Below are 23,036 nucleotides of genomic sequence, written 5' to 3'. Positions count from 1 at the left end.
ACAGAGACTGGTCTGAGCATAGTAAGGTAGCTGAGGGCAGAGGTGTATAAGCAAGAATGTGAAGTTTAAAGGGAACACTGACCCCTTTTTTTCTAGCTCAGATGCTACCCTGAGCTTTTGATGAAATACACCCTACAGACTCAGTATGATTGGGGCAGGATTATATATTATTCCATTTTGCCTAGCTCCCCTATGAGTACCATTACCTAAATTCAAGGTGAATATAAAGTCACTGGAGAGAACCAATGGGGACTGCAAAACGTTCAATACTCATAACTACAACAGGCCTATTACAGGAACCCAGAGACTTCATTTTTAATTTTAGGCTCTAAAAACTAGTTACACTTCATAATTACACATCACATAATCAAATGTTACTACTACATATATTTGTATATATTCACTGACATTTAAGACTTCATTTTAAATAGTATAGCTTATGATCCAAGGTGGGTGTTTAAAACATGCCTGTAAACATTCTTCTGAATATATTCTTAGCATTTTATAATCTCACCATGAATTTAATATTCCATACTGCCACATTTTCATTGTTGTTTCATAGGCAAGTCTGGCATAATAAACGCTGGCTGAACGAATTTAAGGGCTAAGAGCACTAGAACAGACTTCGATCAAAAAACTTGTAGTGACCACCAAATATTTTAAAGTACAGGTTTATAGTACAGAATAACTACAGCTAATACTTGTGTACGGTACTTACTCTGTGACAATGCTGAATTCTTTTACACACTCTTTCCTCCTCACAGCCACCCTCTGAGGTAGGTACACTTACTATCCCCATTCACAGATGAGGCGAAGGCACAGGGAGGTGAGCTCGTGTAGTTAGCAAGGGGTGAAGCCAGGACTCAGACAAGGCACTTCAGGCCCCCAAGTCCATGCTCTTAACCACTATGCACTAATGCCTCTCAAAAAGAGCATAGAAGTGGGCAGGGTTAATTACAGTGGCTACTTGATTTTTACTTCAAGAACTGTGACGTATGAAGAAGTGAAAAAAAAGTTTCAAAATACCAAGATACGTCATAAAGGAAACCCAGTGGCTAGCTACATTTGCCTTAGAGAGGAATCCAGGACTTGGAAGTTTGTTTAAACTAACAAACAGTCGAAATGGATTTTTTAAAAGTCTGCCTGAAGTCGGTCAAATATTTTAAAAGTAGTCAAGTTTAGTTTATGATCCTGCGGATGTTAAGGTTCCCTAGCCAGTCTAAGCCTGTTTCTTCAGTATGCTGCTATAAGGAAGACGGTACCGACCTCACAGACTCATGAGAAGCACAGGAGTACGGGTAAAGGGCTTAAGACTTGCTCAAAGATTATTAGCTCTAATTCTAAAATTCCTCTGTACTTCCAGGCAGTACTTAGCACAATATGTTTAAGTACCTGGTGACTAATAATAATGCTCAAAAATTTAAAAAAGTATCCGTCTACCTTATGCTAAGTGTAAAATTCTACTTCGATATTCAAATGCATGAATCATGACAGTAATAGACTTTCTCAAAAGTAACATTTAAAGGAATGGTATATAAACCTTTGGTTAATCTCAATAACAGGTAGTCAGGAATACATCAATATTTTTCTGCCCTTTTTGTAGCCTTACTCGAAATGACAGTAAAATATTCAGAAATAAAGCTAAGCCATGATAAATAGAAAATCAAATGCCAAACTAAATTTATTTTGCTAAAGAGAAACTGTTGAACTATAAGAAAAATAAGTGCAGTCTAGATTTTGTGCGTATGTGGGGAAAAAACCCTGAGATTACCAATTGTGTATCACAATCCTCTTCTGGAGATACGGAAAACAATGGTACCAATACAACTTGAACAGTGGATTAATTTACAGTTTCAACTTGATCTAAATATTACCCTTGAATATTTGCTTTATATCGAGAGAACAAATTCTGACAACTTAGGAAACTAAAGAAGCTAAATGTTGACTTAAAATAGTTAAAGCTCCTAACAGCTTCGTTTAAATAGTTTCTATCATTTTACTGCTTAAGTTCAGCTTTTTAACAACTTAAGGGTAAGGCAGGTATTTAAAAATTTCAAAGGCTCATTACGTTTCTATTAATAAGGACAAGACAAAATGGGTTTACCGAAAATAGTCATTCTCCCTTTGTCCTCCAGCTTTACATTTCTTTAACAGAGAGTAAACAAGATCAAAACACTAGACAGTAAAACACTGACTTTTTTAAAAGAATGGTAAAATTACATCTTTGAACCTGTGAGAATTATAATTCAAAGCAAGTTTGGCCTGTAAACCTGTGACGCTTTTTTACCACTGACACCATGTGACTATTTTTTCATAAAGAAAAAAAATGGCACTAAAAATATATATTTTTCCTTGACACCTTCGGCAAATTTTGGTGAGCAGATAGATATACTCTGAGGCTCCAAACATGTAAACAATTTACCCCATATTATGAAAGAGCAAAATCCTGTGATAGCAATATAACAAAGTGTAGCTTCTCCCAAAAAAGAGGTTAAGGATTAAGATGTGAAGTGCTGCTTTCTTGAAGTCAGTTTAGTTTTACCCAAGCTTACTGTAGGTCATTAAAGCCTCGGGCAGGGAGCTCTGGCAGAACTTAATTAAGAATACCAAGATTTAGACTTATCTGCTGCATTCGCCTTCATGCTGGACACCATGATTAGAAGTCCCAGGATCAGAAAGAGATGAAAATATCGTTTTTCCGGACTGAGGTTTCACTACGTAGGAAAAAACAACAACAACAAAAAACCCCCAAACAATGAATATATTCCATTTCAGTCTTCATAGTTCAAGTAATAAATGGTCATAATTCAGACACACACTTTGGCCAAGCCAAGTTTAGCTTTAGCACATTAAAAAAGTTCATGTATAAAATAAGTATCAGTTCAAAATATAGATCACTTCTTAAGAAGGGCCTGCAGGCCCTTTATTTATTATAAAAATAATTAAATTTGGTGGAAAGGAAATGTTAAAATTACCTGAAATTCAGAAGATGTAATGTTAATTATCGTGTGGAACATTATCGTTACGTACAGCTGCTCTCAGGGGGTATCCTGTTTTACTGTGGAGACCAGAGCTGCTCAGCGTGGATCGCCTCATTCATGTTATCAAGAGGGCCCTTAAAGTGCTGCATCTCCGCTGCCTGGCACTCCAAAAAGCCCTCCTGGTCCCAACCGCCCCATCCTTTCAAAGAAGCATAACAGCTAGCCATTCTAGAATTTTAGGGAGAACATTCTGGATATTTTTCTTCTACAGGATTAAAAAATCTTTTAGAATTACTGGTTCAGACATCCACCGCTCCTAGTGGTCTAGATTGCTTCAAAATATTAAATCAAGCTGTAATTAAATTTTTTTACATTTAATTTTAGACCTTAAATTTCTATATCATTAAGATCTCAATGTTTTAATGAAAGTAGAAAATAGAGTATAATTCAGTATCACCTATTTGTCTCAAATACAAGTACAATGAGTAGTAAGTAGGTAAACAGGAATGACAATAACAAAAATAGAACTTGTATATTTGTCCAATAAGAATTAACTCTATTTCTCTAAATTCAAGGTGTATGGCCAAGTCGAATGTTTGATCTTAGTGACTGTTACATCATTAGTTTAAAACTTGAACACCGAAGGAGGCATTTCTCTATTCACACAGACTTCTACACAGATCTGTAAATAGTCTGAATATGTATATTTCAAATTAGTCTATGTGACCCTGTGTCACTCTCTTCAGAAGCATCAGTAATGCATTTGGCCAATAGTTTGAAACACGAATTGTAAATTAACATAGTGTATACTCTTGATAATATGAAAAGAGTCCCAAATACTTATTTTTAAAAAATGGTAACAACATTAGGGAAAAAACTATAATCATCATCAGTTCTATTTCCTGAAAATTCAGTTGAGGTAACCTCTGCAAGTCACAGCTCCACATTTGCACACAGTTCTGGCCCTCTTTTTGGCTGGGCTGTGGTCAATAGAATCTGAAGATATATCTCCAGAACCTGAATATGTAGAAAAAGAAATACAGGAGAAAGAGTTAAGACAATTCTTAATGAGTTTCAAATTTTCTATCAGTTGTAAATTGATAGAATCATTACAAACTGTCTTGAAAGGATGCTGTGGGCTAGTAAGAGGTAAAGTGTATGTTTTTAGTCCATATTTATGAGGATGGATTTGTGAAATGATGAAACTTACTAGTAAAATCCAATATACAAGCATTCATTTCATAAATTGCTTAAGAGCCATAAAGCAAGGTCAAGCAGTAACAATATGTAAAGGGCATCATACTTAGAAAAACAAAGAAAAGAAAACACATGTTGTCACAGTAAAGCAAACAGAATTAAATGTTCTCTTTAAAAGCCAGATTCAGTTAGGAATGGAATAAGCTCATATGTGATTTAAATCATATTGTCAATCTTACGAATATACATCTTTTAGTAAATATTCAGAAATGTAGGCTTAAAATTTTTTAAATACAAGTACTATTGCGAAAAGATGTTATAATAAATAAGCTTCTGTATGGAAGTTCTGAAAAAAGCAGGCAGCAACATGCTGTAGAAGAAAGAGCATTACTCAGCCCAAGATCAGGGAGACCGGGAGTCTAGTATCAGCTCTGTCAGATTAGCTTTGTGCCCTGAGCAAAAAGACAAACTCTTATAGCCTCGTTTTTTAAAACCTTAACATTAGTTTGGTTCAGATGCTCTAAGGTCTTCTCCTATTCTGATTAGATTCTTCACACTGAAACTCCACCAAAGAAACTGTATTTGAAAATCATACCTTTCATTTGATAATCAAAAGTGAGCTCTTCTCCAGCATTTATAGTTCTCGTGGAAAATAATGCTATTCGGGGAAGACGGGTGTCGAGGTTATCAATGAAAACGTTGAACACCTGAAGATTCGGGTCACACTAAAAAGGAACATGAGAACCCACTGAAGTAAAATTGACATGAACGAGCTCTTCTACATGCTATATCAAATCTTTAATTTCCCAAAGTATTAGTTTTAAGTTCTACTAGAAATTAGTTGCTTATTGTTTAGAGGTCTTTGAGGCATGCACATTTAAAAATACTGTGTTCCCTTACAGAAAATTTCAGACATACATAAAACTAGAGAAAATAATATACTAAGTCCACATATATCCACTATGCAACTTCAAAGCTTATTAACATTTTTGTCAATCTGGTTTCATCTAGTCCCAACTTCTTAATTGTTTTTGGAGAATTTTAATGCAAATGTTAGGTAACATTATCATTTCACCTGTAAATATTTTAGTAAGGTTTCCATTTTTTTTTTTTGCTTGTTTCTGAAATTTTTAATATTTTTGGAGCATGTTTGACAGCCAGTAACTAAAACCACAGAAGGTGCAACTGCAGATAAGGAGGGACTACTGTATCAAAAGTTTATTGAAGAGCCTAGAAAGATTCAAAAAATGCCCAAGTAGAACATCTAGAAATAGAAATAGAATTATTGAAATTAAAAGTAAAACATGCTCTAGTAAGGCATATTTAAAGCACTTGAGTAACTGTTTTTAAAAAATCAAATCAGCGCTGTAGAGCTCAAATTTCATATTGCATGGGGTTTCATTTCTTAAACTTCTGTTTGGAATTATTCAGCATTTTGAGAACTCAGTACTAAATTCTAGCATACGCAAGAAAGATCCGGTGGCTCATACTAAGAAATCAAAATAACCGTTTAATTGTCCTTGAATAGAATACATCTATTTGGAGAGTATCTCAATTTTATCATTAAGAAAAAATTAAACATTTAAGTAAACCAGAAAACAAAGGAGTCAGAAGGTCCCTGACATTTCATTACTAATCATAAACTAGTTTTTTGGTATAAAATCCATCAAAAGATTAACACAGTCTACCTCCTAATATGGTCAGCTATAGAACTTATGCTCTGAGACACATTTTCCTTGTAATCTATAAAATGGAGATAATGTCATCTAATCTATAAAATAGAGATAATGTCAATCTCACAAGCCTAATACTATGTTATCCATCTAGCACTTAGGAGGTGTCCAGTAACTCCTAAACTCCCTTACTTTTGGAAATAGTTTTTATAGAGTATAAGATTCTGGAGTTAAGGTTCCAAGTGTATTCTAAGTTCTTTTCAAACAAGAATTAAGAATACTAATTCATAATTTAGAAAAGTAGCCCTAAATACTTCATACTCTAGAAATTCTTAAATTTTATAAAAACGTTAACATGTTTACATTTTAAGAGAACACAGCAATCTACCCTTCTTTAGTTGTATATCCTAAATTTAGCTGTGTTAACTTCTGTAACCCATATAGTTATGTGTTAATTCTTAAACTTTTTACCTCTGCTCATTAATTTCCTCCTCTATATGAGGACAAAACCTATCTCATAAAGTTGTTGGAAAGTGTAAATGAAGTAACATATGTAAAGACTCCTGCAAAATGAATGTTATTTGGTAGGCACCTCGATGAATTTTCCTAAAACAGCAATAATACCAGGAATTAACAGAAGAGGCCCTTGTATTAAAATACTCTGGAGATAATGAAAGAGTATATAATTTAAAGACAATTATTCCTCAAGTATGGAAAATCTTTTAAAACAGTACTAATTAGTCCTGTCTATACTTTCTCTCTTACACTGTGATTCACAAAATGAGACACATTTCCATATCGAGCTGCATCCACTGTGAATTCATCAGATTCATAATCCAGATCAAAGAGATATGTGATTCCTTTGTTGTCATATAACTGCCCCCGTCTTTCAGCTTCTTCACTTGTGATTACCTAAAAAGAAAAAACTATAGTATATTATATAGCTATTGCTGAAGAAACACCCATCCATAAATCTATTAACATATTAATGCCTTCAAGTGCATAAAAAGAAATAAAAGTGCCATCAATATAAACATTCATATAAACTACTCTAGAAGAGCTAGATGAACAGAGGAGGGAAATCAAAGAGAGGAGAACGGATGGTGCCAACGAAGTATGACTGTTCAAATGAGAGTGAGCACAACCCAACAATCAGCAAGCTGAAACAGTACCCAACTTCCATTCTAACTTATTGATATGTTCAAAAAAGCTACACAACTACAGCTCTCTGTAAGACATAACAGAGTGTAAAGGACTAAATTTGGAAGTAGGTATGCTCTCAGTATGCTCTGAAGGCATATTTTTCCTAGAACGAATCTGTGTACAGTTACAAATGGAAATTTGTTACAAATACAGGAGAGAAGTTTCGTTAAATTTGCAGTCCACTGTTTGGAGAGTTTAGTTTTGTAGAACAGGTGGTTTTCATGCAATCCTGTAGCTCACAACCATCATCTATACAGTTCTGCTCTGAAGAACACAGCCTGACCACACGCTCAGCTCAAGAAACCAAAAATGGCTCACGTGATTCATCGTGTCAACCAAATTTAGCTGCCGCGTTCATTAAACCAAAAAGAGAACAATCTGATTATACAAGGTCTAGTATTCTGAATAGTGATTTATAATAATCTGCCATTATCTAAAAATTTCAGGATCAAAATAGGGATGCAGATTAACCTCAGAATTCTGGATGAATACACATAACTAAAGGTGATCCAATTCCAAACAACTTTTAAAATATCTGGTTTGGCAAGCCCAGACATGCAGTCACACTCATGTTTTTCTAGCCGCAGCTGAGCCCACCACTCGGTGTGAGGGAGTGTGCTGGAGGGTGAAGTGCAGCGATTCTGGGGCCTTGGTTTCGAACCTCGGCTCTTCTTTACTACTAAGTGACCTTGGGCGAGCTGCTAGATTTCTCTGTGCCTCAGTTTCCTGCTGTGTAATAATGGAGGAAATACTACCACCTCACAGAGTTGCTGAGAGAATTTAGTAAGAGTTGAAACGTAAGGTGCTCAGAATAGTATGCATAAAATAGTATGTGGTAAATACTATTTTTTGTATATATACGTTATATGTATAAAAATAAATGTGCTCAGTAGTTGGTATTTTAGAGAATAGTCTTTGTAGCTGAGTTACAGATGCAAAGAGTTTGGATTTTTCTTATCGGTGGATGCAATAAATGTTTTTATGTGTATTTTACAATACTTGCTCATAAAGCATTCATGTACTCTACAGTATCATTCATGCTGATGCAAAATTGAGTTTTGCCAACTACACTTAATCATATTTGGTCAAATGGATGAAGTAAATTACAATTTAAAAGTTTCCAAGTCAGGATGTATTTAGATCTGATATTCTTCTTAGGACTTTTGTGTAAAATAGTGGTCATATTTTCAAAGTTACAAATGCCAGTTTCAGTGACTATGAGTGGGTGTTTGTTGAAAGACAACTCTACTTCATTTGTCACTGTATCTAATTTTTTTTGTTCACATTCAAGTTTGTATTTCTCATGATGCCAGTGAACCCTTCCCTCAAACCTGAAGTCTGTACATATCTGCAAACGGTAACAGCAAAACTAGCAGCAAAATGTACCCAGCATGTTTGTTACTGAGGTAAAAGCAGCACCTCAAGAACATGAGCCTCCCGCACACTGTCTGCTATGAGAGAAGCGAGCGTACCTCTCCGACATACTCCATGACAAAGCTCCTTCTCCTAATCTTCACAAGGGTCTTTACGCCCCAGCCGCAGCCATTGCTGGTCCGAAAGATGCAAAGTGAATACTGCGTGCCTTTTTGGACAATCCTGTTGGGACAATCGGGTCCACACTGACACCTTGAGTTGCATTCGTAAATGGGGGTGCCAGGTGGGATTTTAATTTGTTGATTTTTATTATAAGCCAAAAGAACTCCAGCTTCAGCAGGACAACATTTCTCAAAGAAGCAATCTGTGCATGAACAACCAAAGGTGGCTTCATTTACTAAGCTGATTCCAGGAGCTGGTTTGTATTCATTAATGTAGTAGAAGTCTGAAGGGGGGCCCTCTAAGTCCACAGTATTTTCAACAAAAATCATTCCTTTGTGATTCTTCCTTCTGTTGAGTTCGTCCTGCCATCTCTGCAGAGCTATCCTTTGTTTAGCCTTCTTTACAATGTATTCAGCAATGGCAGGTTTCAAAGCTCTGTGATTTTCTTTTAGAGTTATTGCTTTGCCTTTCTTTACCTGAGATAAATAATTATGCTTGTCATTAGAGAACTGCTGAAGCAGTAATGGGCACTTGAGATTTTGCAAAGGTTCCCAAGTATTTGTAGAATCTGGCCATCCTTTCCATTTTACAAGATAATATTCCATATCCTTAAAATATAAAAGAAAATGCAAATCAGATTATGACAGACCCAATTACTGAAAATAATTTAATATCTTAAAGAGTAAGGTATTCATTATCATTTTTCTTAATAAAGTTCAGAATACACAGTCACAAGTTACTAGCAGATGAAATACAAATCATAAAAATAAAACTGTTTTTCTTTATATTACATAAACTATGCATAGAATTTACATGTGGCATGATGTTTGACCACAGACAAAAGAGTCGCACCTGGAGAAACATAAAAGTACTGAAAGTCATGAATATGTTACCAAACAGTGATCAAGTGACACAAAAAATATTGATCTTGATCATGGAAATAAGTTGTCCCAAGATGAATAATTTATGACCCAGGTCAGTGGCTTGCTTGGCCAGCACAGATGTAGGCATCCTCTAAGGTCCGTAATTTCATATTTCACACTGGCTATGAGGGAAGTTCTTTTTCTCAATGTCCTGGGCACACATCCCCTAGATTTTCTAGAGTGAACTGTCCCATACAGTCATTCCTGGCTGCATGTGGCTACAGAGCACAAGAAATGTGGCTAGTCTGAACTGAGATGTGCTCTAAGTGTAACACACACTGCACTTCAACAACTCAGCACAAAAAAATAACGCAAAATATTTGTTAACTTTTAAAAAATATTTCTTAATCAGTGCGTAAATATCGATTACATGTTGAAATAATATTTGGGGTTAAATTAAATGTATTACTGAAAGCAATTTCACCTGTTTCTTTCCATTTTGTTTAACATGGTTACAAGAAAATTTAAAATTATAGTCGTCCTTCGGTATTCACCAGAGGATTGGTTCCAGGACCCCTCTCGGAACCCAAAATCCACGGATGCTCAAGTCCCATATGTAAAATGGCACAGTATTTGCATATAACCTACTCATATACTTTAAATCATCTCTAGATTACTTACAATATCTAATATAATGTGAATGCTATATAAATCGTTGCCAACACATGGCAAATTCAAGTTCTGCTTTGGAACTTTCTGGAATTTTTTTCAAGTATTTTCTATCCAGGGTTAGTTGAATCCTGGGGTGCAGAACCCGGGGATACATAGGGCCAACTGTATACATATGTAGCTTGTACTATATTTCTACTGAACAGCACAATTCCAGAGAGTTCTTACCTTAGACTCGCCCACGGCTGGATTAGGTGGCAGGCCCTCAAGGTACCAAAGATCAAATATTTTGACTTATCCCTCAGACTGCTGCTGGCCACCATGGTACCTGAAATCTTGCCTTCCCACCCCAGTGACTGGCTACGTTTTCTTCCCTTAAAGCCAGGCAATGCTATGTTAAGTTTCTCTTTAAAAAGGTAGTCTAGTGTATGTAAGAAAAAAATTTTTCAAGTAAAGTCTCTCAATTTTGTCTTTGTTCTCTGGAATAGTGAACATATATCCACGAGTGCTAGGGTAAAATGCCTTCTGAAATATGAAAGTGATTAAACTGCATTCTATGGTTTTTAGTTATTTTAATTCATAGATACTGATAAAAACTTAACTGGGATACATTTGCTTTTCCCTGACATTTTTAATAAAGGTTTTATTATAAAGTAAGGATGTTTTACTAGTCATAGTTTATTAATGCCAAGTGGCCTGGCAGGTCTAGGAAATGTGGTATAAGCTGCACTGTGGAGGCACCATTCGGTGAGGAGCACTGAGGCAGCTTTGCAGGAGGTCACCTGACTAGTGAGAGTGCTAATCTTCATCTCGATGTTTTATTATATTCTACCCAATAAGCAGTAATGCTTGTTAATTAAAAGACCTTTGCTTCTTTGTGAAGATGGTCAAAATATGTTTTGTTAAAAAAAGTGGCTCAATTATGGTGTGAGCATATGCACAAAAACTGTACTTCTATGAAAATATATTCTATGATTCCAGGAAAAAAAAAAAGCCTAGACATATATTGAAGTGTTAGTCATACTGGCTCACTAAAACGTAGCATGGATTTCTCCCTCCTGAGGTGACTACTACAATTTGGGATTGCTGTTGGCAGGTATATGCTCAGTAATAATGAGATCCACTTGGCAGTATCTAACACTACCGATTCCCCTTAATTATGAAAGTTAAAAATGTTTCTGATTCCAAAATAAAGCAATGCAACCCTGGTCCTCTTTTTTTTTTTTTTTTCCTTTCCCTGCTACAGTTTTTCCTACCATAGCTCTGGGTTATACCAAAGTTACCAGCAAACAATGAAAGAAACAGACATGGTGGCTTCAAGTCAGATGATTAAGCTAAATTACCATTCAGCAAAACTAAAAACACTATGCCACTGCAGTCAACTTCCAAAATAATATATTGTTTTATGATGAGTCGCTTGCAAGTTTTATATGTTAATCACATTGTACCTACCTAATTTACGGATGGTAAAGATGCTTCGAAAACATGAGTGCTACAGAAATATTAGTAACATTTTATTTCTATTTTGTAGACTCCTTTTATTTTATAAGCCTTGTTTTACTTTTAAAATCCAAAAAAGATCTTTCCATTTTGAAAAATAAGATAATTTTATACAGAAAAATCAGTTTGACTTAACAAATTCAATTACTTCAATACCCTAAAATTTCAAATAAAAGTCAAAAATTTCTTAAGTCTCATAGGATATCAGTATCTTATTCAGATATGCAATCAACTCTTGATTACCTATAGAAATGGAGTGGAGTCATAAAAATGATCTGTTAATCATTCCTGTATAATTTGGAATGCATCTTATTAATTTTTTTCTTCAAGACATTTTCCCCACTATGTTTAGCTTAGGTTAAATTCATTCAAATATTTTAGTATCTATAATGAGCATATGAAAGTTCGGTCACTAGAGGGTGTGATGAGATGCAAGGTAATACTAGCCTTTAGGACCAAAATCTCGCTGGGAAAGGAAGGCAATAGTATGTAAAATAAGTAGCAGTGCAAGGTGGTACAATTTTAAATGCCAAAACAAATAAGACAATAGATACCACTAAAATACACAGAGGGAGATCAATATAGGTCAATGAGAAAAAGCCACAGAGGAAGTAGAACAAACTACACTGTGAAAGATTGATAGCATTTGTTGGGTAGGGCACAGGGCAGGCAGGATGAAAAACACAAGCAGAAGCTTGGAGCTAAGACTTGCATGAAGCATCCAGAAAACAGTGAAGAGATGGACTTAGCCAGCTTTAAAGTTTAGAACACTGAAGCGAGAGAGAAAACTGTAACGGCAAGGCAAGAGCAAATTTCGGACAGCTTTGAACACCTGACTTTATTGTAGGCCAATGGTTTTTACAATTCTTAGAAACCATGGTGTTTCTGTGGGGAGTTTCATTCAATGTAAATACATTTAATTCCATCTTGTCTACTAGGAACTGCACTTACACAATGCAGACACTCAGGGCTCTGTCTTTGGCCCCTTTTCACACTAAACAAGTGTTCATCTCTTTTGAGAATCTGAAGAAAGCTACAGACCTTCCCCTATCAAAAGTCACATGTATGATACAACGGGTAAATTCAGGATATGTGGATTCCAGACTAAGAATTCTTGCTCCAAATGTTCTCTCTGGGCAACCTCTTCACTCCAGTGGTTTTAACTGTATGCTGATTCTCCCAAAATTTTAGCTGCAACCCCATATAGTCAATAGCCTACTGGATGTCTGTCCCACAGGTTCTTAATCAATCTATCTACACGGAGCTCGCCACTGTTGTTCCTGAATGGTTTCTCCCTGTATTCCCCATCAATGGCAGCCTTACCCCCATCTACCTAGTCACACAAGTCGCAAACCAGGTCAGTCTCACCTCTTCCTTCCTCTCAACCCATCACCAAGTTTCTCCACATGCTTCTTCTGGCCCAGCTCTTTCGCCAGAACGCCCGTTCCTGCAAGCTTTCAGCCGTGCCTGGATTAGGACATTGATCTCCTACCGGTTTCCCTGCCACCAGACTGATAACACTCCACACTCTGTCCTTCTCTACTAACGTGTAGTTTTCTTATAAAAACAAAAAATCCACAGTGCCAGCCATTCTGTTATTTTCTTGCTTAAAAATTTTAATGGCTCGCCCACTGCCTAAAGAATTAAGCTCAAACTTCCTATTGTAACAAAGATCATTCTTGACTGGGTCCCTGATGCCTCCCTGACTCAATGTTCCAACATGGCCCCGTTCACACACCACCCTCCAGCCACACTGAACTGCTGTTAGTACCTGAACATGCCAGGCCTGTTCATACTTTTCTGTTGCTTTGTTCACACAGTTATTTCTAATTAGAATGTCTTCTTCCATTTGTCTACTGAACACTTCTTTTATGTGTAGAAAAACCTACTTCATCTTTAAAACTCAGCTCAAATGTCATCTCTCCCGTGAAGTCTTCCCTGCTTCTGATTACTGCCAACTCGTGTTCCCATTTCTAATCTAAACTATAAGCCATCTGTGGGGAAGGAAAGAATCTTATTCTTTGCAGCCCCAGAACCAAGCACAATTCCCTACTATATCCTAGGCTTTGACTAAATGTTTCTGAATGTATAACGAAAAATACAACTACCAACACGTATGCAATATAAAAATCACAACAGTAACGATATGAATCCTTAAAAGAAATACAGGCTGTTCAACTTAACCTGGAGATAGCAATTCATGGCTTTTCAATATTTGTTCTGTCATCTGCTGTCTGTAGCCGGTACGTGGTAGCGAGCACAAACACTTTAGAATACATGTATATGGGGCACAAAAAAGAACAATAAAAATCTGCCTTCCCATTAGCTATTTTTCCCCTGCAAGTTTTGAAGTAATCACAATATTCAATATTAGTGGGAGAATAGCCTGAATCTGATTATGAAAATCCCAGTGTTCCATGAGAACACAGTTTGAGAACTATTACGGTCAATGGAAAGTCACTAGATTTCCATACCAGTAACCGACAGAGGGTAGGAATTTGGGGGCCTGGGTTAGAGGCCCAAGACGGACACAAATGAACAACATGACCTTGGAGAAGTCCCTCTTGGAGCTCTGCTTTCCTGATCTCTAAAATTCAGGTTTTAGTCTAATGATTTCTGTTATTCCAGTTCTTAACAAACCACTCTTAAGTGCAATCAGTCTTTCAGGAGTATGATTCTATTGTTAAATGTGGATATGTTGTTAGTATGTGCCATGCGGTATAGTGGTAGTCCTAGAGACATAGAATGGTCTGGATACTTTAAGAAGTCAAAGCTTTGGGTAGTATTTCTTTACTATTTGATCCCTAAGGGAGAAGGCCCACCGATGTGCACGGGGGCTCCCCACTGATAAGCTGAGGATGTTAGTAAAGAGCACCCACAGTTTTGTCAGAAATTTCTCTGTGTGAAGGGGTGACATGGCAAGAACATGGCACAGACACATCACACAGCACTGGGACTGCCACAACTTACATCCTTGGAGCTCCACTGGACCCCGACGTGAGCGCGTCATGGTAACCACCCGGGTGTCCCCCCAGCTAGCGTTCGTCCCACTTCCCGAGTTGGCTATGTCAGACCTCCTCCACTTCCCTCGGGGGTCCCTATCTCACCGCCTCCCCCGTTATCTTCAGTAGCACGTGACCCTGACCGTGGAACTAAACAAGAAGGGGGCCACAGATACACCAGGAGAGCCGTCCTTCCTCCGTCAATTACTCCCCTCTCCTGTCTCTCCAGTTTCTTGCTCTCTCCTGATCCTCACTAGCATCTGAATCTCCCTTATTTTTTAAAGGCAAAATTAAACTAAACCTCCTTTGAGATATAAATGCTTGAATAGGTAAGGGATCTCGAAAAGATATGATAAATTACTAAAAGTTCAGAGATCGGAGACTAAGCTCACGGGGTGGAAGATTTCTTTTCAGTATAAGATGCTTTATAACATTCAATTTTTAAAATCATATTATCTACTCGGATATTTTTAAAAATTAAAAATTATAAACACCCTTAGACCCTACATAGCCCTTCTTCAAAGCTAGAGTTCTTGAAAGAGTTGCCCATACCACTTGACCCTACTTTCTCACCTCCAACTAATTCTTTAATTCATTCTATTTCGGCTTCTTCTATCCACACCACAGAAACGCTCTAAGGGTGTCAATGACCCGTGCATTGCTCCATCCAGAGGGAGGATTATACTTCTTTGACCCACTGGGTACGACTCTATTTTGCTGACATTATCTCCTCCTCGGGCTGCCATGTTTACTCTTCTGATTTTCTTCCTACCTTTCTCACCAGTTTTTCTCAGTTGCTTTGACAGTTCTTCCTGTGAGTACCCCTTACTGTTCCTCAGTCCTGGCTCTTCACCCGTTTTCTTTGCTTGGATCACTGCAATGGCCTCTTATCCTTTCAATCCACTCATGGCGCAAGAGCCAGAGTAATATTTTCAACACACCTCTCTCCCCAAGTCACTCCCCTGCTCAAAACTACAAAATATTTCCCTATTGCCCTTAAGATAAAGTCCAAAATTCCCTTCTTGGCCTACAAGGAGATGCACTTTCTGGGGCCTGCCCCATCCTTCCAGCCTCGTTTCAGTCCCTCTATGTTCCACTCACACTGCAAATTCCTTAAAGGAGTCAGGCTCTCTTCTGACTCAATACCCTCCCCCATTATCTTTTCACCCTTTAGTACTAAGTTTAAACATCAGTTCCTCATGGACACCTGCCTACTCTCTCCAGGATGAGCTAGAGCCTTCTGTTACATTAGCCTTACCTCAACTATAATTAAGTCCTTTGTACAATGCTATTTAAGGTTTTTCTACTCTCACTGTAAGATAAACCCCATGATATCAGGGACCACACCTCTGTGTCATTCTCTGCTGAGATTGCTAGTGCCCAGCGTGTGACATGGTAGATGGTAAAACACTGGAGAAATATCTGCAGAGTTAACGAAGGGGTAACTGTACCCAGTCCTGGGGCTTCAATCCCCATCTTCTTGCCAATCGCTTCAAGAACAATGCTTCCATTTAGTTCTCACTCTTGATTTGGAGCCACATTTCCAACTATCTACTGGTCGTCTTACACTTAAATGTTCTCATCCTTCTTCTCCAACTTCAATCTAGTCCTCCTATGCTAATCCTCCTTGAGCCTCATCTTCCTATATTCCTGGGTCTTGGTGAACAGTATTACTGTCCACGCCATGGCAACCTTTCCTAGATGTGGAGCCCTCACTGCTGGATCCCCAGCCAACCCCCTGACCACTAAACCACAGACTTAAATTTCACATCCACTATAATTCAAAAAATCACCGACTTATCTTCATCTTTATTGTTACTACTTTAGTTCAAGCACCATCTCTTCTTGCCCAGATTACTGCAGCAGCCTTTCAGAAAGTGTAAGCTGTACACACGTCATTCCCCTCCCTGCCAAGCCACGTTCCTCACTGCAGAGAAAACTCTCTGAATTGCACATCTGATAGTGTCACTCTTTTCAGAACCGTTCAGATGACTCCCCACTGCTGCAGGACGGCTGGAGTTCCTCTACTCATCTCTCACTGTCTCCCACTTCCAGATCCTACCACCCCATTCTCTATGTTAAGGCCTTAAGGAAAGACTCTACTCATCTTATCAGGTCCCAGCTGGATATTATCTTTTCTGGGAAGCCTTCTCTGACCAGCCCAGGCATACCTCCCACAGATCACATCATGATGTCTGCCCTAGCGCTTATTATACTATTGCATTGGGTGATTTACTTGTCAATCTTTTTCACTGGGCTATGAGTTCCTTAAGGTTAGGGACAGTTTCTCATGAACCTTTATTTTCCCACTGCCTAATGTAGTACCTGACACTCAAATGTTTATTGAGTGAGACGACAGAAAGATGAAACAGGAGATATTAGTCAATAAATTGCTGCTATAATTTAAGCGTGAAGCTATGAAGGTCTAGTCTAATAGTGACGGTGAGGACTGGAGAAATCACTGACGCAAAACCCAGTTCAATTCATCAACCATGAACTAAATACCCATTACGTACTAGGGGCTATAGTAAGACATAGTCCTGGCCCTCAAATTGTTCACAGTTCAGCAGGTATGAAACAAAGCTACAAAATGTGAACAGCTCTAGAATAATGACAAGAACAGTGCTTTACAAGTCCTGAATATAAAGCAATTAATTTTGCTAGAGGTGGGGAAGGGAAGAAGGCTCTATGGTTGGTGGTAACCTTTCAGTTGAACTTTGCAGGCCATGCAGGATTTTGCAAGGAGAGAAGGGAAACAATATTTCAAAGAGGGAAATGGAGGAGAAAAGCAAAAGGGCACAAAGGTGCATGATGTGTTCAGGAACTGGAATATAAGCTATGTTTGTTTTTCAGCTAAACTCTCAATGCTTACAAGAGTGCTCAGCTCTTAGGAGACACTCAGTAAACCTTAGCTACATGGAAGAATTTACAAGTGTATCAATGTGGTAAGGAAGTAGGAAATGTTACAAGAGAACATACAAGTAGGATACGTTACAAGTAGGGTATGTTACAAGCTGTAAAGGGGGCTGGTGGCCAGATGATAACAGCCTTAGTCCAAAGGGTCTCAGCTTAGACTGGCAGACACCAGGGAGCCATTTAAAGGGCTAAAGGAAGGTCCTAATGCAATCAGAGCTGTGTTTCAGAAACAACTGTAATGGCTTTGAAGACTATGGTACTGAGACAGTGTCTTTCATGAGCTAAATGGAGGGGAACATATGAGAAAAGGATAGGGTGTTAAGATCTTTCACCTGCCCTGAACATAAAAGAGACAGACAGACAGAAAAGGTAGAGGTACGTTCAAGTAATACTGGCTTACAGATTCAGTTATCTGTGTTAGGCAGGATAAGAAGTGAGGAATACAAGTGGGTTGTAGGAGGACATAAGTGTGCAAAGGGTGCTTATTCCAAAGCAAGAAACCAAAAGGAGAAGGATGAAGGAGAAACTAGTAGCAAAAGTTACCCAAACTGAACTATAATACTCAGAATTCTGTAGTATAAGAAAGAAAATTGGCAGCTCCTTCAATGTAAGCACAGACTCCTTGGTAACTTACTCTGTCTGTCAAAGTATAACAGGAATGAACAGGAAAAGACAGAGAGGTAGAGACCACATAATCTGATGATCTATTAGATTTAGAGGGTAGGGAGGAAGGAAGAATTTAAAAAGTATGAAATTATAAGGTTAGGTAACTGGGAGTATTATGATTCTGTCAAACTAGGTAGGGAACACTAGATCAGGACACAGATTTGAGGGAGGAAAACGCATACAGTTTTGAATACGTTGAATGTGGTACCTGTAGGGTGTCCAGCTTGAAATGAAGCTCAGAAAGAAGTCAATGCCTCACAAAGATCTGAGGGTCATGAGCCAAATAGACAGATATAAGTAGAAACCACTGGGAAAGAGGTCATCTACAGAGCAGCTTCAAGGTGAGAAGGGGGCCAAGGACAGAGCCTTGGAGACTATGTATTAACACTTCAGAAGGACAGGTAAGAGACTGTAAAGGAGATTCAGAAAGAACAGTAAGAAAAACTGGTGGCGAAAAGAAGTGGACATAGAGGTGAGTAACAATGATTACAGTACACACCTCTACGGCGTGACCACCACAGGTCAGTCTCTGCTCATGGTAGCCCTACGAGACGGTACCGTAATGATCCTCATCCCATACGGGAAGCAGCGAAGGAAAGAGAACCTACGTCATGTGCTGAAGGTCACGCAACTGGTACATGGTAGGACCAGAATGTGAACCAGAACCTAGGCAGTCTCTCCAAGACAAGAGTTTCAGAGAAGAAAAGAGTAGCCAACAGTGTTAGGTGTTGCAAAGTGGCACAGTAAGATCTGAGGTCCTCGAGTTTGGCCTCGAGGAGGCCACTGACAGCCGTCAATCAGAACAGAGAGGGTTAAAAAGTCAGTAACAAGTGGAAAGGCAAGCTACAGCAGAAATTTTTTGCAAACTGTGTATCTGATAAGGGACTATCTAGAATACACAAAGAACTATTACAACTCAATAATAAAAAGACAAACAGCCCAATTTAAAAAACTAGGTAAAGGATCTGAATAGACAGTTCTCCAGAGAAGATGTACAAATGGCTATAAGCAGCGGTCCCCAATCTTTTTGGCATCAGGGACCGGTTTCGTGGAAGACAATGTTTCCATGGATTGGGGTGGGGGGGTGGGGAGGTGGGGAGGGGGCAGGGGGAGGACGGTTCAGGCGGTGACCCGAGCGGCGGGGAGCGGCATGTGAAGCCTCGCTCACTCCCCGGCCGCTCACCTCCTGCTGTGCGGCCTGGTTCCTAACAGGCTGCGGACCCACAGCTGTAAGCACTTGAGAAGATGCTCGGCATCATTAGCCATCAGAGAAATGCAAATCAAAACCATGAGACACTCCATACCCACGAGGACAACTATAATCAGAAAGTCAGATAATAACAAGTATTAGTGAAGATGCAGAAATTGAAACCCTCATACGCTGCTGGTGGGAATGTAAAATGGTGCTGTCACTTTGCAAAACAGTTTGACAGTTGCTCAGATGGTTAAACATAGAGGTACCATATAACCCAGCAAATCAACTCCTAGGTATATATCCAAGAGAAATGAAAAAATGCCCACACAAAGACTTGTACATGAATGTTCATAACAGCATGATTTATAATAGTCCCCAAACAGGAACAACCCAAATGTCCATCAAGCGATGAATGGATAAATTAAATGTGATATATCCATACAATGGAATATTTGGCAATAAAAAAGAATGAAGTATTGATACGTGCTACAGCATGAATGAACCTTGAAAACATTATGCTGAATGCAGGAAGCCAATCATAAAGGATCACATAAATATTGTACGATTCCATTTATATGAAATGTCCAAATAGGTAAATCTACTGAGACAGAAAGTAGATTAGTGGCTGCCTAGGGTTAGCAGGGAAAAGAGATGGGGAGGTTTGGGGGGTGATGGCTAAGCGGTATGGGGTTTCTTTTTAGGGTAATGAAAATGTGCAACCATCTCCACAACCAATTTTAGAATAATTCTGAGGGTACAAAAAGCTTTGAATTGTACAGTTTAAATTGGTGAATTGTAGGGTATGTGAACTATATGTCAATGAAGCCGTTTTTAAAAAGTTAATGGGAAATGAAGTAGAATGAAAAGATAGGAAATGCCTGAGTGGGGAGGCAAGACCTAAGAAAGATTTCTGAAGATTAAGGAAGATCTGAATAGGTTTATTGATTAAGATAAAGCAGTGGAAAAACAGTGCTTGATACAAAAAAGACATCAGAGATTAAGCAAAGTCCTAAAGGGGATGGGTAGGAAGAAAAAAGAAAAATGGTGACACCTCTGAAAGAATGAACAAAGATACAGATAACTTGTGTGAAGGTAAGTTGAGAGTTCATCCTTGAAGGATCCAATGAAGCAGAAGTCTGCAGCTGAATATGAGAGGGTGAGGGATAGAGTCAGAAGTCCAGAAAAGTAATAAAATTTGGGGAAACTGATGACAAAAATGGAAGAAGCAAGCAAAAGATAAAAAGCTTGTCAAGTAGAACTGAGCAGTGCAAGAATAGAAATAATATGTAACGGAACCAAGAAGTGTGATTATATGACACCTGTGGCTAGACTGGTCAGGCCAGGGTTTATAAACTGAATTGGCAGATGACAGGGTTGTTTTGGGGTTGAAGGCTGCTGAGAGTGTAGGTGAAATGCTTCATCATAAAATCCCAATGAGTGGGGAAGTCAGTGATACCAAAAGAAGATGGATGTTTCAAAGGAAGAATCGGATTTAATGATTGAATCCATATGGAGGATGAAAAAGAAGAAAAACAAAGAATTAAACAGGATTCCTGATTCATTCATCTGCAAGAATTGACAGATTAATTAATTAAAACAGAGTTCTTGTAGAGGAAGTAGGCTACAGAAAGGTGAATTACTCAAAAATATACTGTAAGGTTTAGATTGATAGAGCTTCTTGAAGAACAACCCTGTAGAGGAACAGAAACAAAGTGAGGCCCAGAGAAGTTAAATGACTTTTAGCTGAAGTCACGAGGTACTAGACGAAGCCTAGAAATGACTGTGAACTCCAGGCCATTCTATTGCACAACAGAACCTCGCTACTATCAGGAGTTTGACAGGATGGCAGGAAACACAAACGGTGATGCTTCTTGAGGAGATTCAGTAACACTAAAATTGGCTTGAATTTCTCGGTTCATCTCAGGTGATAGTGGGGAAATATGATTCAGGAACAAAATGAATGACAGGAGAAGCCAATCTCAGATAAAACATTTGCTCTGGTAATCCACCTGGAGATAATCAAGAGTTGGATGTAGAATGATATTGATATAAGCACCTTGAAATATTCTAATGTAAGAACATTTTATGCTTCAAAATCCTCTCAATGTTATTTGGCAAAACAGATGATAGGACATATAACTTTATTATGGCCAAGAATTTTAACCATTAAGAAGAGTTCTGCTTACTTTTAAGGTTCTTTTTATGTCACAGAAATATGAAATACTGAATTGAAGTCTGATTAGGTCTCTTTTAAGGGTCTAGATATTTGCCTTACCTTTACTACCTTGTAGTCACACAAGTATTCCACCTCATAATTGTTTAGATTCCTTTTGGTGATTCCAATCGATTTACATGTGAGCTTTTCTTTTCTACATAATTCCTGAAGAGTATCAAGTGAAACTAGGCAAGGCACACACCAAGCTACAATAAGAAAATAGAATTCTTTACTAGTGAAATAGCTATTCAATTAAAATAAAACAAAACAAAAAACCAAAAGAAAAAAAAGGGGAAAACTCAAGACCTCTATATCCCCACCCTTCAACTGGCAATTTTATAAGACTAAAAATTCACATGACAAGAAACCATGTACACGTCTTTAAGAAAAAGTTAACCATTAAAGAACTCTTTTGGTAAATTGGTCTTCCTGGATCTTCTCATGGGTCTCTACCCTACATGTTTAACTGATGCCAATTTCTACTAGGCCCCGTGAACAAAATGTTTTATGTCTATAAGCTTGCATAAGATTACACATAGATGCAAAAGTCGAGATAATATTTTTGACTTTTTCATTGTATTCTACACAGAATTGCTCATTTAATAAAAGGTATATCTCAAGGACACACTCACTATTGTTAGAAATACATCTTAAATATATTTTAAAATAATCTTACATTGTTAAAAAGTAACAATGTAAGATTCTTAGTTGAACAATAAGAACTGAAATCTAATTGAAATCTAATTCTATAGTTACATACTCATACATCACATGGCCTACTTTTCCCATTTTGGAAGGCTGCATAAAATTTTAACTCCGATTTTGCCCATGCTGCAATGTATTATTACCAAGGTCAATAAACCCAGGAGTTAAAATAAAACAACGGAGAGTATATTGAGTTTTGTTACTACTCATCTCCTGTATTGCTTTCAAAGCCAAGAATGACAATACAGAGAGTATTCAATATACGTAATCCACACACCAAGCTTGAAGACAATCAGCCGTCCTCATGATCAACCTTGTAGAAGCCAGTAACTAACTGTGCTGCGGAAGATTTTACCCTCAAATCCCTGGAAACAGCATGCTACCATGCTGCATTTAAAGTATGTTCACACAAACTGATATTTAGAAACAGGTAATGAACGTGGCTTTATGGCTAGCGCTAGGAGAAGCACCAGAGAGGATCAAGAGGTCCTCTGCCCCAGCCTCCGCCAGGCCACCGAGCTGCATGATTTTAGGGAGCTTTCCATCTTTCTGGGTTTCAGCTTCGCTGAAAAAAATGGCAGGGTTGGAGTAAACTGGGATTACCAAACAAAATTTATCAGTAAACGCAGGCTTTACTTGGTAGCTCTCCAAGGTAGTGGTGATAACCTTTTGCGTTGGAGGTAATTTCCAGGGAGGAGAGAACAGCTGTTCTTCC

General features: G+C 38.1%; 1 protein-coding gene across 4 annotated transcripts in view; it reads right to left on the bottom strand.

Moving 5' to 3' along the window:
* Positions 1–290: 290 nt before the first annotated feature.
* The window catches only part of SUV39H2 (SUV39H2 histone lysine methyltransferase), a 28,222-nt gene continuing 5,476 nt past the window's right edge, over positions 291–23,036 (bottom strand). For 2 of the 4 annotated variants that reach the window (XM_082385551.1, XM_082385549.1), the window contains exons 2-6: positions 21,677–21,822; positions 8,527–9,198; positions 6,617–6,763; positions 4,774–4,903; positions 291–3,998 (exon numbers count right to left, since the gene is read on the bottom strand). In XM_082385551.1, the coding sequence (XP_082241677.1) occupies positions 3,892–3,998; positions 4,774–4,903; positions 6,617–6,763; positions 8,527–9,198; positions 21,677–21,822 (1,202 nt within the window). In that variant the 3' untranslated portion in view covers positions 291–3,891. The remainder of the gene's footprint in view (positions 3,999–4,773; positions 4,904–6,616; positions 6,764–8,526; positions 9,199–21,676; positions 21,823–23,036) is intronic. The other 2 variants (XM_082385552.1, XM_082385550.1) reach the window with 2 other exon arrangements.

This window comes from Balaenoptera borealis (genome assembly GCF_965194805.1).
Source record: "Balaenoptera borealis genome assembly, chromosome: 3".
Lineage (NCBI taxonomy): Eukaryota > Metazoa > Chordata > Mammalia > Artiodactyla > Balaenopteridae > Balaenoptera > Balaenoptera borealis.
The sequence above is the reverse complement of the archived record's forward strand: the minus strand, read 5'-3'. Positions and strand labels throughout refer to the sequence as shown.